Source organism: Merops nubicus, unplaced genomic scaffold (genome assembly GCF_000691845.1).
Source record: "Merops nubicus isolate BGI_N331 unplaced genomic scaffold, ASM69184v1 scaffold17785, whole genome shotgun sequence".
Classification (NCBI taxonomy): Eukaryota; Metazoa; Chordata; class Aves; order Coraciiformes; family Meropidae; genus Merops; species Merops nubicus.
In genome coordinates, this window is record NW_008610483.1 from 16,998 (window position 1) to 30,806 (window position 13,809).

A 13,809-nucleotide genomic window follows, 5' to 3' on the forward strand; every position below is an offset into this window, starting at 1 on the left:
TTGTAACAGGTTTGGAACGGGTTCTGTTGGCACACCCCGACCCCTGTGGAGCTTTGGCCGGAGCGCTTGGAGAGGTGTGCGAGTCATACTTACATGAGGAGCATTTTTAGTTTGTGTTTCTCTGGCGTAAGTTTTTATCTTTATGATTGTTTGTAGAATTGGTTTTCCTGGAGAAAGAAAAGCATTTTTAAAAGGCACCAAAATTAATCAACAGTGTAGGAAAAAGATGGCACACCCCGACCCCTGTGGAGCTTTGGCCGGAGCGCTTGGAGAGGTGTGCGAGTCATACTTACATGAGGAGCATTTTTAGTTTGTGTTTCTCTGGCGTAAGTTTTTATCTTTATGATTGTTTGTAGAATTGGTTTTCCTGGAGAAAGAAAAGCATTTTTAAAAGGCACCAAAATTAATCAACAGTGTAGGAAAAAGACGTCTCTGTACAAAATCAGTTAAAGAGCATATTTTCTTATTTCTCCAGTGACTTCGAGACTTTGTATCCTGCCCAGAGCAATCCACCTCCACCTGCCACTTTGCTTCACCGTTTTACTGCTTCCTTTCTACAAACGAAGGAGCTTTTTTATTGCTTATGACATTTGTAAAAAATGCATCAATCAGCTACCCCAGGTGCTCACAGAGACCACGTGGCCCCTCTACACAAATCCTTGTTTCTAACTCCTTCAGCAATGTTCATTTTTATAGAACCACAGACTGGTTTGGGTGGGAAGGGACCTTTCAAAGTCACCTCATCCAACCCCCAAACAGGGAGCAGGTACATCCCCAACCAGAGCAGGTCGCTCAGAGCCCCGTTACCATTAGTGGTGTCACACCCAACATCCATCCTCTCCCCTAAACCCCCAAGACCGAGCTCAGAGATGCATCTTCCCTTCCAGCGGCACTTACATTGGCCCAGCTGGTTCATCGTCTGCAGCCACGATTGCGATGCCATCCGGGGAGAGGCGAGGAAAGGAGAGAAAAAGAGACGTGTCAGTGCCTGCCCTGTGCGCCGGCCGAGCCGCACGCAGCACCCCGAGCTATCTACAGCGTTAAAGGCCATTCCACCGGGTAGTGCAAAGAGTCATGGAGTTACTGTTCTGGATTCAAGTTTTAATGGCAGGTATGTTGCTTCAATGGTTTTAGTTAACACTTTGAATGCTTGTCATGAAGAACTGCAACTGTAGCGGACAGATTGTTGCAATATGGTCAGACTCATCTTGTCCCCAAGTTCCAGTGGTTCAATCTCATAAAAAATTGATGAGAAGACAAACCAACGTTTCAGTTGTAAAATCCTGCTGGTTGTTTTCTTGTATTGCATTTTTTAATTTTTTTTTTTTTTTTTAAGCCATTCTTCACATCTGATGGGCAATTCCTTCGTATAGACACCACAGGGTAAATACATCACGTGCTCCTCTGCCCCTGTGGATGACACCCCCTCTACACACTTCATTTTTCTCAACATCTGATTAGATAACAGGCCAGGTTAGGAGGAGGTGGAAGGTACAAAAGTCAATCCTGAAAGTTAACATTCTTTAGAAATATTTGGGGGAGGGCACAGAGCAATTCGGGACCCGCTGGGCTCAATGCTCAGCAGTTGCCATTGCCACTTCGTGCTCAAGGGTTTTTTTTTCACTGAAGTCTTTGAGAAACTCTCAGCAGGATTCCACAAGGGTGCTTAGTGCACATGAAGCAGTTATGGAAATTACAGTCTTAACGGTGTGGGCATCCGCATGAGCACACGCTGGGAGTAATGTCAGTTGAGGGGGACATTACTCCTCCTGTACCTTCACGGCAACGGATAGGCAAAGCCACCGCTAGCACAGACAGTGACCGGAACAAAAGAAATATTGGAAAGAAAGAAAATAAAATAAAAAAAGAAAGAACTAACCACAAACCAAGAGCTTTACAGCCAAAATAACACACTAGCGACACACCAGTGTCCACAGAAGTCCATTACCAGCAACAGTCACTATTGGACAAGGTACAGAGAGAACTAGGACTAGTCAGGACAACCAGACATCAATGTGCTGTTGTATATACAGTGGAGATATACAGAGACACATCAGGTACTGGAACACAAAGCACGGCAGAGTCAATCTAGAACTTCCTTCCACAAGCATCTTTTTGGTTGACAAAAGATCGTCAAGCAGCCACACCAGGATGGGCGGCGAGCCCCTGGCGCTGTCCCCCTACTCCAGGGCAGGGCAGCCGCCGGTGCCAGGCTGCTGCCAGGCTCCTCCCTCGGGTGTCCCAGCTTTCTAACAAGCGTCATCGACAACTTTGAGAGTTTGTTTGGTTGGACTTCAGACATAGCAAACTGCACTGTTAACATACAGGCTCTCGCCCCCTACAGAATAGCCATTATTTTTTTCCTTCTCTGTTAAAAATATTGAGATGCCTATTTCAGAAAGGCTGTTCTGTGTGTTTAAAAACAATAAAAACCTTCACATTTATAAAGGCTTCACATTTATAAAGGCTGCCATCGGGTGTTCTCCTAACAAAGATCCAACAAAAATGCCCACTGGAATACTTGAGATTATCGAGCAGACCAGCACTGCTCATCCCTTTCCCATCTCTGACCTCAACGGTGGCAAAATAAGACCGAGGAAAATGTCCCTGTGCTACGTCACTATCCTGGCCAGCCAGTTAAGTGCTGGAAAAGCATCCCCAGTACAGTACAGACAAAGACCGAAACCTCAGCAAAACCAGGGAGGGGCAACAGACCAACAGAAAAAAATAAGTACGAAATTAGACTAAATAAAGATTAAAAACAGCAAACTGAAATCCAAATTAGTCGTGAACGTGAATGAAGAAGTTTTAAGGAAAAGTGTTAACATTATGACTTGTGCGTTGTATAGACTGAAGCTGAGATTAAACAAACTCCAAAGCATGCAGAGCTCTCACTTACCACCATTTTTTTTAAGGGTATGATGCAATTGAAGGGGGGGAAAAAACAAAAACAAAACAAAAAAAAAAAAAAAAAAAGAAGTCATAGTAACCGACAAATATCAATACAACTCCAAGACCTGCTCTAGTAGCCGGTTGTCTCTAAGGCTGTAAAACCTACGGGCGCAGAGAACGTCCTTCCCCACTCGCTGATGGGCTCCACTCCGCACCCGCGGGGCTCCCGAAGCGCTGCCAGGCGAGCTGGAATGTTAGAACCACACTAACCCCCTCCTTTGGCAGGGCTTCCCTTTGCAATTCGGAGAGGATCTGCAGGCTCCAAAAACCCCACTGTTGATATAATACAAGATTTAAAAAACAGCAAACCGCACCCAACCAGCCAGGTAACATGGGGAATCAACCCCTCCGGGCAAACAGAGTGGGGCCTTCCAACTGGAAGGTGATGACAAAGATCTGCTGTAGCTCCTCCACTTGTACCGACTGCCTGGGAACGTCACTTGGGCTTGGCAGGCTGAAAAGGGAGCTGGGCTTTATGCTCCCCCCACTTTCAGCCTTCATTTATCAACATTTTAGATGTTGCTCAGTTTCTGTTACCTCCTTTGGAAAGCCACTGGATTAATTTTCAATATCCAATTAATCTCGGGTAGCCTCTCGTGACTGGTGGAAGTTAAAAATGAAACACTGACTGGTACTTCCAGTGCCAGGATTTGAACTTTTGCATCTGCAGGCACTCTGCATTTCTGCTTGTGGTTTAAAACTCACAGAGAAATCCAGGCAGAGAGGAGTCGAGACCAGTGGCAACAGCATGGGGCAACCCTTGGCCCTGCCTCCACAGATCACCAGGGCATTAGTAAAACGAAAACTTGTTTCTGTCCCAGTGCCCAAAAGGCAGAGCCAGGGGCTGTGGCAGCTCCAGGCTCACAGGGACAGGACTGTTACAACCTGTGTCAACCATCTGGCTGCACGCAAAGATTCCAAGGTGGATTTCAACACTAACACTTTGGCTTCCTGAACAGGAATAATTTGGAGGGAGGGAGAAGAAGAGGGGAGTGGAGAAGCTTTTCTTGCTCCATAAAGGAAATCACTAAAAATCAAGTGGCTGCTCTGAAATGAAATGAAGGCACCTCTGTACCTGGCTGAGATTAGTGACACCAGATTGGAAGAATTCTGGTCCTACAGTCTAAAAAAGGGAAAAAAAAATCACCCTACAAAGGCCCACAGGAGCGAGGCTGTTTGATTACCACTGTGGTACTGCAATGCTGGTCAGTGCGGTATCCCAATATCTCTGCCTGGCTGTTTTCTCCCCGATGAATTTTAAGCTTGGGAGAGAAAGGTGTGGGTAGCAGGGGGGGAAAAAAATAGACCCCAAATTTAACTTGTCACAAGGTAAACTGTTTCATTGAAAACATTTTGTTCTTTAATTACTTACAGTAATAGCAGGAACAGGGAAAGTCAAGAAAAAAAAAAAAAAAAAGTATTAGAAAAAATGAGGGGATATGGATGGAGCTTCTGCAGAGCCGGAGCAGAAAAACAGTTATGGGAGGTCTTGTATTAAGCTGAGAAATGAGAAGGGAAGAATGAAAAAGGACATGTCATAACCCAGTCACCCCACAGCTTTGAGCTAAAGATCATGTAGAATATAGATTTTGAAGTAAAAACTGTTTACATTCCTACTGGGGAATGTAGCCAAGAAGTTTTTACTTTCTACTTACCCCAGAACACACCCTTTATAACAGCATCTTTGCTAATTTTAGGCTATTTAACAGAAAAAACACTTTCTTTAGCAATCTTGGACGTACTACACTCAGGTCACAGCAGCCGATTGCTATGTCTAGCAAAAACCAAGCAGCTTAAGCTACCCCAGAGAGGCCCAAGGTGCTACTCTCATTGTCCAGGGAAGTCCAAGCAACTTGCATTCCGAGCAAAACGCGTCAGCAGTCGCCTGCCAGAACCGCTTCCCACCGTGCATGCAGTGACGTGCCAGCGTCTCTGCCCTCCACATGCCACATTCATGCAGCTTTCGTCCCCAAAAGCCACCGGCAGCTGCCCGTTCTGCACCCGCTCAGGGTTTCACACAACCTTGCTACTCTCTGGAGAGGGGACGTGACCTGTCTGTTGCTCTACCCTGTGGAGAGCACGTCAGAGCTCTCACTTTGAAAGGATGCAGTAACTCAAGCGCAACCGGCTCTCCCTTCCTCCTTCCAGCACATAATTTGTATGCGAGGGGGCTCAGACTTGATGCTGCCACCTCCCCTCCCAGGAGGGATGGGAATGCCCCTAGCGCACAGGCACGACAGCAAGAACCCGCCCTGGGCATCTGCTGATGCCACCCTTGCACCATTTCTGCTGGAAATACAGTTTTCACGGGTGCAAAGTTCCTTTTTCTGCTACACAGCAGCAGAAGAGGGGGGAAAAAAACACCCAAACCAAGATAAACTCACAGATCTGAATTATGTGAAGGAGGAAATGCCAATAAAGGAGCTACTCAGCAGCCCTGTTCCATGGCAGAAAAAGCAAATCAAGTGAAGGCAAAAAGCAAGGTCCATGCACAGAAACCTGCAGTCAGGAAATGCCAAAGTTAAAGGAGTCTCCTCGCTCTTCCAGACAGGGGTAACACCTTCCCAAAGGCCAGCGAGGCCACAGGGAAAGCCTCTGCTAACACACAGCCCTTCATCTCCCCCAGCTTGGAAACCTAAGCGGCCTCACTCTCCAGATGAACGGAAAATTGAGAAGAATTTGCTCCAAATTTAACCAGGTACCTGTTGCTCTACCTCTCCGCCAAGAGATGAGGTAGTTGGCACATCACCACAGGGCCTTTGTAGCCTGTGGAACAGATGAGAGGAAGAGAACAGGAATTAATTCAGTTGGCTTTATTTTGGCTGGCCAGAGTCCTCAGGCACTCTGGAATGCATCCCAGGCACCTTCCAGGACAGATAATGTTTCTCTCCAAACACTCACATTCCCCACTAGCAGCTGGGTGCTTCTGTTCAGCATCAATTAACCAAAAGGCCCTCTTTGTTTAGACTCACCATAAAGGTGCAGCCCTCAAGCTTCACTTTTTTTTTTTTTTTTTTAAGGCTGGTGTAGACCACTCGCTTTGCTACGAACTTCTTACAAATATCCTCCTGCGTGCACACAGAGTGCTGCATGCACAAACACTGAAACTACTGCTCTTGTTTCTCAGAGGGTTAGACAGCTCTGAGGTTTCCCTGAGGAGCACCATATTCCTCTAAAACCAGTTCTTCACCTGCCAGGGTGGGGTGGGAAGACCCTCAGGATCTGCCATTGCTCTGCCTTATTGAATCAGAGGATTCTTTGGAGATGTGGAAATGCCAAACAGTTCAATGTAGTTCTCAAAAAAAGAGCAACGAGATGAGCGGCTGGTTCTGGAAGATGGCACCTCAGCAGAGACAGGCTGGTGCAGCTGAGAAAGGGAAAAGGACCCAAGTCATAGAACGGTTTGGGTTGGAAGGGACCTTCAAGATCAACTCATTCCAACCCCCTGCCATGGGCAGGGGACACCTCCTGCTAGAGCAGGTTGCAACCTGGCCTTGGACACCTCCAGTGATGAGGCATCCACAGCTTCCCTGGGCAACCTGTGCCAGTGTCTCACCACCCTCACAATGAAGAGCTTCTTCCTCATTTCTAGTCTAAACCTCCCCTCCTCCAGTCTGAAGCCATTACCTCTCATCCTATCACTACAAGCTCTTGTAAAAAGTCCCTTCCTGGCTTTCTTGTATGCCCCCTACAAGTCCTGCTCCAGCTTTGAGCCTGGCCTGGTTTTATCCAAGGGGATGAACACAGCACACACTGAAGAGCTGTCTGCAGCTTGCGTGGGCTTAACTAAGCCAGACCTAGAAAAAACATCATCTGGGTACCACACGAGGTGAGAGCTCAGCGTGGGCACCAGCATCTCCCATCAAGACCCATGATAAACGGATCTCAACAGCATCTCATCCCACACTGTTATCAGTCAGGCTCTATCTACCTCTAGACTGTGGATTTAACAGTTCCTTTGGCCTTTGTTCTCTCTGTATACAGGGGAAGTCACCACACTTAGCACTCCTGGTTTTCTCCAAAACTTTTCTAGAAACCTTTACAGTGTCCCGAGTAAGTCATCTTGGCACTAGGTCTACGCAGAAATCCTCCCTGTGGAGGTCCTCCCAACAGGACAGACATCAGCCAGTACATCAGAGGATTCTCAAGGAGAAAGAACTTCTCCCTAAGGTGGGGTCTACAGCACCCCAAGTGCCACCCCATAAGCACTGTAGGGGAGGTGAGACTACAGGTGGAAAGCCTGCAGCCCACCCCTGAGGCTGGTAGCAGACAAGGAGTCTGCAGGAGCAGCTGGCCTGCAGCACGGAGGATGTGCCGAGCAGAATGAGAACGACCCACCAGGAAGAGGTCCAAAGCAAGATGGAAAACAGATATCCATCCTCAAATGGAGCTGAAGGGGTTTGGGCTGTTCACCTGCCACTCCAGAGCACAGGAAGAGCACCAGAGAAATGAGGTGGCTGAGGAAGGTCCAGTTAGTCCACCATGGGAAGATGGGGAGCGGGGTGATGACAGGGGATATGAAGGAATCTCAGGGCCTATGGAAAAATTTGGAGCACTCAAGGACAAATTTGGTATCCCATCAAGAAGGGCCATTAGGTTACTCTGCTGACAAGGCTCCCCATTTTTAATCCTGGTAGCAAGGAGGCACCAACAGCTCAATCATTGCTGCAGCAGCTTCGTAGGAAGATCTGCCAGAACCACAACCCTTGTGCTTTAAAGCTCACCACATCAAAACTGATACAAAAAAAGTATCAATCCAGAAAAGCAGCTGATAGCTGACAGATCACAGCTGTTGCCAAGTAATATTTATATCGAGCAATGTGGTGTTTAGCCTGATATCTGCAGGAGCTGCTGGCTCAGCTACAGCCTCGCTGATGTTACCTACCACATCTTTCCGCAGCACGCGGAGGCGGACGTACCATTTTGGAAGCCGAGTTTAAATTCCAAATCATAAGCAGGTCACTGCATTAAAACATTAACTTTGGCATTTCATGACAAAGCCTTTAAAATAATAAAATTGAGAAGAACCCAAGGAAAACATTCGAGTGTGGAAATCAGCAGACTTCTCAACAATTTCACACATCTGCATTTCTAAAATGCCCCTGCTTACAGGGTGGTTCCCACCACGACATCACAGAAAGCTTTAAATGCCATTACAGAAGATGCAAAAGTGTCCAAGGGAATGAAGGACTCATGTCGGACTTTAGTTGAGAAGATATTGTGCCAATTATTGCACCTCTTTATCCAGGCAAACCTAACGCACAGATGCCAGCTGTGTTATTCTCTACTGGATTTTGTCGCCCAAGAAAGCAGGCAGAGAAAACATCTGCCCACCATGGAGGGGCATCACTCTCCAGGACTCAAGCTTAGCTGCCTTTAAAATAGGAGCAGACCAAGGAAGCAAATTTAATAACCTCAGTTTCTTGGCTCATCATCTTGGACACCTCCACCAGAGATGATGAACCCAGATCCCTCGGGCATCTAAGGAGCAGCCAGACCAGCCAGGAAAACTTCAGCCTTTGAAATAAAGTCGTGACCCCTTCACCTCCAACATGTGCTTAGACACACTAAAGTGATGGTTCCACTGTGATCCGGGCAAGTCAAAGCCAATTTCTACTAAAGTAAATCCATTTGAGGCTGCACTTTGTCAAATCACAATCCGAGATCTTCTTCTGGTTCTTGGGAAACTTCATCAAATGAAACTGAACTGCAGGGAACTGTGACCAGCCACCGAAGAGGTAAGACACTCCCTGTCCAGCCCGACATCCACATCAGGTCAATATGGGGTAGCAAGATGGGACACGTGCAGGACAACATTTAAAGTCTCTTTTCCAAAGTTTTCTGGGCTGGTTGGGAGCCACTTTGAGGCCAAACTGCTGGCAGTATAAACCCTTTAGCAGCTGTGAAGCTGTTAGTTGTGCAGAGGAACATGCAGTAAACAGCTCGAGTTCTGCTGGGTACACACCTAGAGCAGACTCAATGCATGCTCTAGAAGCTGTTAGTAAATGCTACTCAGGAGGTTAAGATCAAAAGCTAGTTTCCTCTAGCTATGCACTACTGAAGATGGTTTTTGACCTGCTACAGAAGCAATCCAAGCCTCACCCATTCTCAAAGTAGCAACATCTATTCTCTGTTCCGTAAGATTTTTTTTCCATTCTCCAAACCATAGCTCTGAAATGGTGAAGGTTGCCTGAACTCCACAAGCAGATTGGTGTTTCAGCACCTGTTTCCACCCCAAAAGGCAAGCTGCTTTGTGACCAGCCCCTTGTGCGGCACGAGCTGCCGTTGGGACTTCTCGCCCACGCTGCAGAGCTTGGCCAGCCCAGGAAGGCGCGGAGGATGCCACGCTTCCCATGCTGACCCAGCGTGGTGCCCTCCACGTGCTCAGAAGGACCTGCGCTGTTACTTGGACGTGTCATGTTCCTATAGCACATTTCTCAACATAGCAACCGCTTCTCACAAGGGTTCCTTGGAGAGGTTTTCTTGATAGATGTTGTAGTAAGCAGCTACGTGTCCTCTTAAAGCCTGTTTCTCCATGAGGTTCTTTCAAATACCCTTCTAAAACCCATGGGGTTTTTTCAAATAGCCTTTTAGCCTCAAAGTGCCCCTTCTCCCATTTTTAAAGAGGAAGGAATACAGAAGAACCTCAAGGATGAAACAGTTACTACTATTTTTTGTGTACCGAACACAGTTTAACTAATTAGTGCTACCATCAAGCCTGACAGTAAACCCTTAACTTAAGAAAATATAACTGGGTGGCTATTACAATTAGATCAGGAGTTTCCAGAGCATTCCTTAAATAGAAATTCAGTTCCACACCAAAGTAAGAGCCCTACCCTCACTCTTAACTTTGAAAGCATTTTCTTTTTGAAGCATCCCAGCAGTCCCAATCCCTTTAAGTGTAACACTTCCATAGGAAACCTGCCCGGTGCCCATGGAGGGGGGGAAGGCCACCATGGATTAGTGTTCCCAGCTACCCCCTGCGCTCCTCAGGGCTGACAGGCAGGACTTCTCAGGGCTGCTACAGCAGGGAAGACATGGGAGCTCTAGACCCACTGTGCAACAAAAGCTTGAAGGATATTGAAATAAACACCCTCCCACCCCAGTCCGGGATCTTTGGGAAATTCAGTGTCAGCACAGCACTTGGACCCTCTGCGCTCGCTGGGCTTAGTGTTCAGAGAGGGAAGAAAGGAGAGAGCAAAGAGCTCAGAGCTGAATGAGATGGGCCGCTGATGCTTCCTGCCACAAAGTCTCTTTCTGCCTTTTGTTTGGGTGTGTTTGGGTTTTTTTCCTTCTTCACAGGTGGCTTTGAGCACACTTACCGTCTGGGACTTCATCTGGCCGCTTCCTTTTCTCATAAATAACTATGATGACAACGAGGATCACGATTTCTGCCAAGATCCCCAAAAAGGGCCAGAGGGGAGCTAAGTGGCTGCGGACACGGAGGATGGTTGTGACCGAGACAGAGCCGACCTGGTTGGTTGCATTGCACTGGTACTCGCCAGGATCCTCATTTATCTGTAGGTTTGTGATGCTGAGCTCGGTGTAGTTCTCTTTATTTGAAATAAAGAATCTGCCGGAGGAGTTGTTGATGTCCTGATGAAAGGAGAAAGGTGGGAGAGGAAATGAACAAGAGTTTTAGTACATTCTGGCACCTTTTCATTTCTACATCATGGAAGCTAGGAGAGATTTGAGGGATTCTTGCAAACAGCTGGTTCCTTAATGCAACAGGAGAGCCCAGTGCTAGCGTTTGTTCTGTATTTCTCAAAGTGAACTGTGCTTCAAAACAACAGCAAAACGCCAAAGCTTAACTGACAGCCTCTATTTTCAACTTACTTATCAGCACCAGCCCCAAAACGCCAGTGGTTGTGACTCCATAAGCTACCATGTTATGCTCTCAGCCTTTTACTTCCAAAGAAACGGTTCTGCGCCATTCACCAGTTAACAGGTTGACCTAAATGGCTGAGACAAGTAACAGGAGAGAGGGGACACATTCCCTGGCAGAGGACAAAACCATAGCAGAGTAGAGGGGAAAAAAAACAAAAAAGCAGTACCAGTTATCATTATTATCTGCCACTAAAGTCTAACTATTTAAGGTCTCATGGCCCTAAAAAAATTTTGCCTTTGCTGTGTTTTTAGGAGAAATGTGCTGAATTCCAGATTTCTGGTCAGGGCAGCCTAAGCCAATGATTTCAGGAATATTTAGATAAGCTGGAATTCAATTCACTATATTCTTCCTACAATTAAAAAAACAACAAAACAACAAACCAAAACCACACACAACCCTTTCAGAGTTGCTTACATTTAATGAATTAAAAAAGGGGCAAAACTTTGCCAAAGTACAGATGGGCTGAAGGATTTAGCAACTTCCAGCTTCTCCTCTGCTATTATAATCACTGGTCAAATTTTCTTGCTTACTAGATCAGTTGCTCCATAGGAAAAAATATGGTCACTTAAACAGTAACAGGCATCACTGCCACGGTCTTGTGAGCTCAACCAGTAAAACGTAACAAGAAACTCTGGTCACACAACAATATAAATATCCATTTTCTACTCACCGCTGCTGAAAAAATCTGCACTCCACTCACTAATACATGAGATTTTTGAGGAGCTGCATTTCAAGAAATTATAAGGGCACCCTAAACAACACATCCCTAACCCCAAAGTGCTCGTTTCCTTCCCCACTGGGGGTTTTGGCAGGTTTAAGGTGTGCCTGACACACCAGTTTTCTTACCTCAAACACTCCATTGACCTTCTTGCGCCACACCCACTCGGGGTGGGGAAAGCCCACAGACTTGCAGTACATGAGTGCTTCCTGCCCCTCATTTTTATTTTCACTCCGCTTGTGGCCAGTGATGTCAGGAGTAGCTACAAAACAAGGGGAAAAAAAAGAAAGAAGGGGTTATTTCAAGCTCTGAGAATTTCAACAGAAAGTAAGCAAAAAGTTCCCTGGAAGGTGCTTCTTTACCCCCGCCCCCCCGCCGAGTCTATCTGACAGAAGAAAAATTGTGATTCCCATGTCTCTCCAAACACCATCTCAACTGAAGGTCAGCAAGAATATCCTTCAGGCTTCGTCTGCTGGACAAGGGGGAAATCTCAACATCAAACTCAAGTTATCAACCAAAAACCTACAAAATTAAGATGGCTGGGCCATTCCCCAGCACAGGAAGCTGAAGAAACATCCTCGTCACCCTCCGCACCACTCAGGAGGTCCCTGCACCTTCAGCTTTCAAACAGAGCTGCCAGAGGTGCTGGTCACAACTTGTCCATGGCGTCAGGACTCTGAACTGATACTGCCTTAATGCAAATTTCTGAAAGCTGAGCCGAGGCGTTCTTCCTTGAGCAAGATTTTCAGATTCAGTCCACAGACAAGCTGAGACTTGTTACGCTTCACGCTCATTACACCTTCCAGCGACACAACTCCTGGGTACTGGTCGCAGCGCAGCACAAGTCAAAATCCCTCCAATATCAAAGAGTTCCATTCAGCCTGTACACAAATACACCTATTCCAAGAAGGGCTGGAGGTGAAGCAAAACACAGCCCCGAGTGTCAGCCCCTTCTGAATTCCTTTACCTATAAATAATGTCACTGCTGTTTGTCACAGCAGCCCGCTGCGGCTTAATACCTCACGAGAGATTACGGTGGATCAATGGGCTGCCCGAGCTGAACCTTCCCTTCAGCAGATGGCTGCAGCGCCGTGGTGACCACCTTCAAAGGCCACTCGCTTTCTAGCTCGCTAATTCTGCCACACGTGGCCTGCTGTGTGATCACAGGATGCCTGATCTGTTAATCCAGCCCAAGTCCGAGCCGAGCGCTCCAGGGAGACCCCCAGGCACGGGAATTTACTACAAGGGTCTGTTCAAGGAGAGGTCCCTTCACCGCCAGCAAGCCTCACACGCTCCCTCTCTAGGCCGAGTAGAAAAGGACGTGGGGGTGCTGGTCAACAGCTGGCTGAAGATGCGCAGACGTGGCCAAGAAGGCCACCAGCACCCTGGCTTGAATCAGCACTAGTGTGACCCGCAGGACCAGGGCAGCAAATCGTCCCCCTGGATTGGCTACTGGTGAGGTCACATCTCAAGTCCTGGGTTCAGTTTGAGGCCCCTCACTCCAAGAAGGATCTTGAGGGGCTGGAATGTGGCCAGAGAAAGGCAACAAAGCTGCTTGGGAAGGGTCTAGAGTCCAAGTGTGGCGAGAAACAGCTGAGGGTGTAGAGCCTGGAGCAAAGGAGGCTCAGGGGAGACCTCATTCTCAACTCCCTGGAAGGAGGCTGGAGCCAGCTGGGGGTTGGGTTCTTTTCCCAAGGAACAAGCAAAAGGACAAGAGAAAACAGCCTCAAGTTGCACCAGGGGAGTTGGTTTAAGTTGGACCTGAGGAACAATCTGTTGCCTGCCAGGGTTGTCCAGGCCTGTCCCAGGCTGCCCAGGGCAGTGGTGGAGTCCCCCTCCCTGGAGGGGTTTCAGAGTCCTGGAGATGTGGTGCTGAGAGACGTGGTTTAGTGGTGTCCTGGCAGTGCCAGGGTAATGGCTGGACTCTACCTGAAAGGTCTCTTCCGACCAAAAACATTCTATGATTCTATCTTTACACATCAAACATGAAAATACTTTGTGAGAGACACAAAACATGAACTGAATGAAGACAGCAGATCATAATACTCTGGTCTTGTGCAGAAAGGAGCTGCCAGGTATAGAAACTGAAGCAAGCTGGAAAGGAAAGAAACACTCCATACTCCAAGTGATCACATCCCACCTGTTCCTGCCTACAGGGGGCAATAATACTTGAAGGAAATTAAGTTTTCAAGCTGAAGGTCTTGAAGAAGAAAATCAATCAGCTTCAGTGCTGAGATCTTCATGGTATTGT

The 13,809-nt window shown here is 47.3% G+C and overlaps 1 protein-coding gene across 1 annotated transcript in view; it reads right to left on the minus strand.

Moving 5' to 3' along the window:
- Positions 1-13,809, minus strand: part of NPTN (neuroplastin) — a 29,991-nt gene that overhangs the window by 1,006 nt on the left and 15,176 nt on the right. The window contains exons 4-7 of the mRNA XM_008940941.1: positions 11,687-11,820; positions 10,275-10,548; positions 898-919; positions 294-367 (exon numbers count right to left, since the gene is read on the minus strand). Of these exons, the coding sequence (XP_008939189.1) occupies positions 307-367; positions 898-919; positions 10,275-10,548; positions 11,687-11,820 (491 nt within the window). The 3' untranslated portion in view covers positions 294-306. The remainder of the gene's footprint in view (positions 1-293; positions 368-897; positions 920-10,274; positions 10,549-11,686; positions 11,821-13,809) is intronic.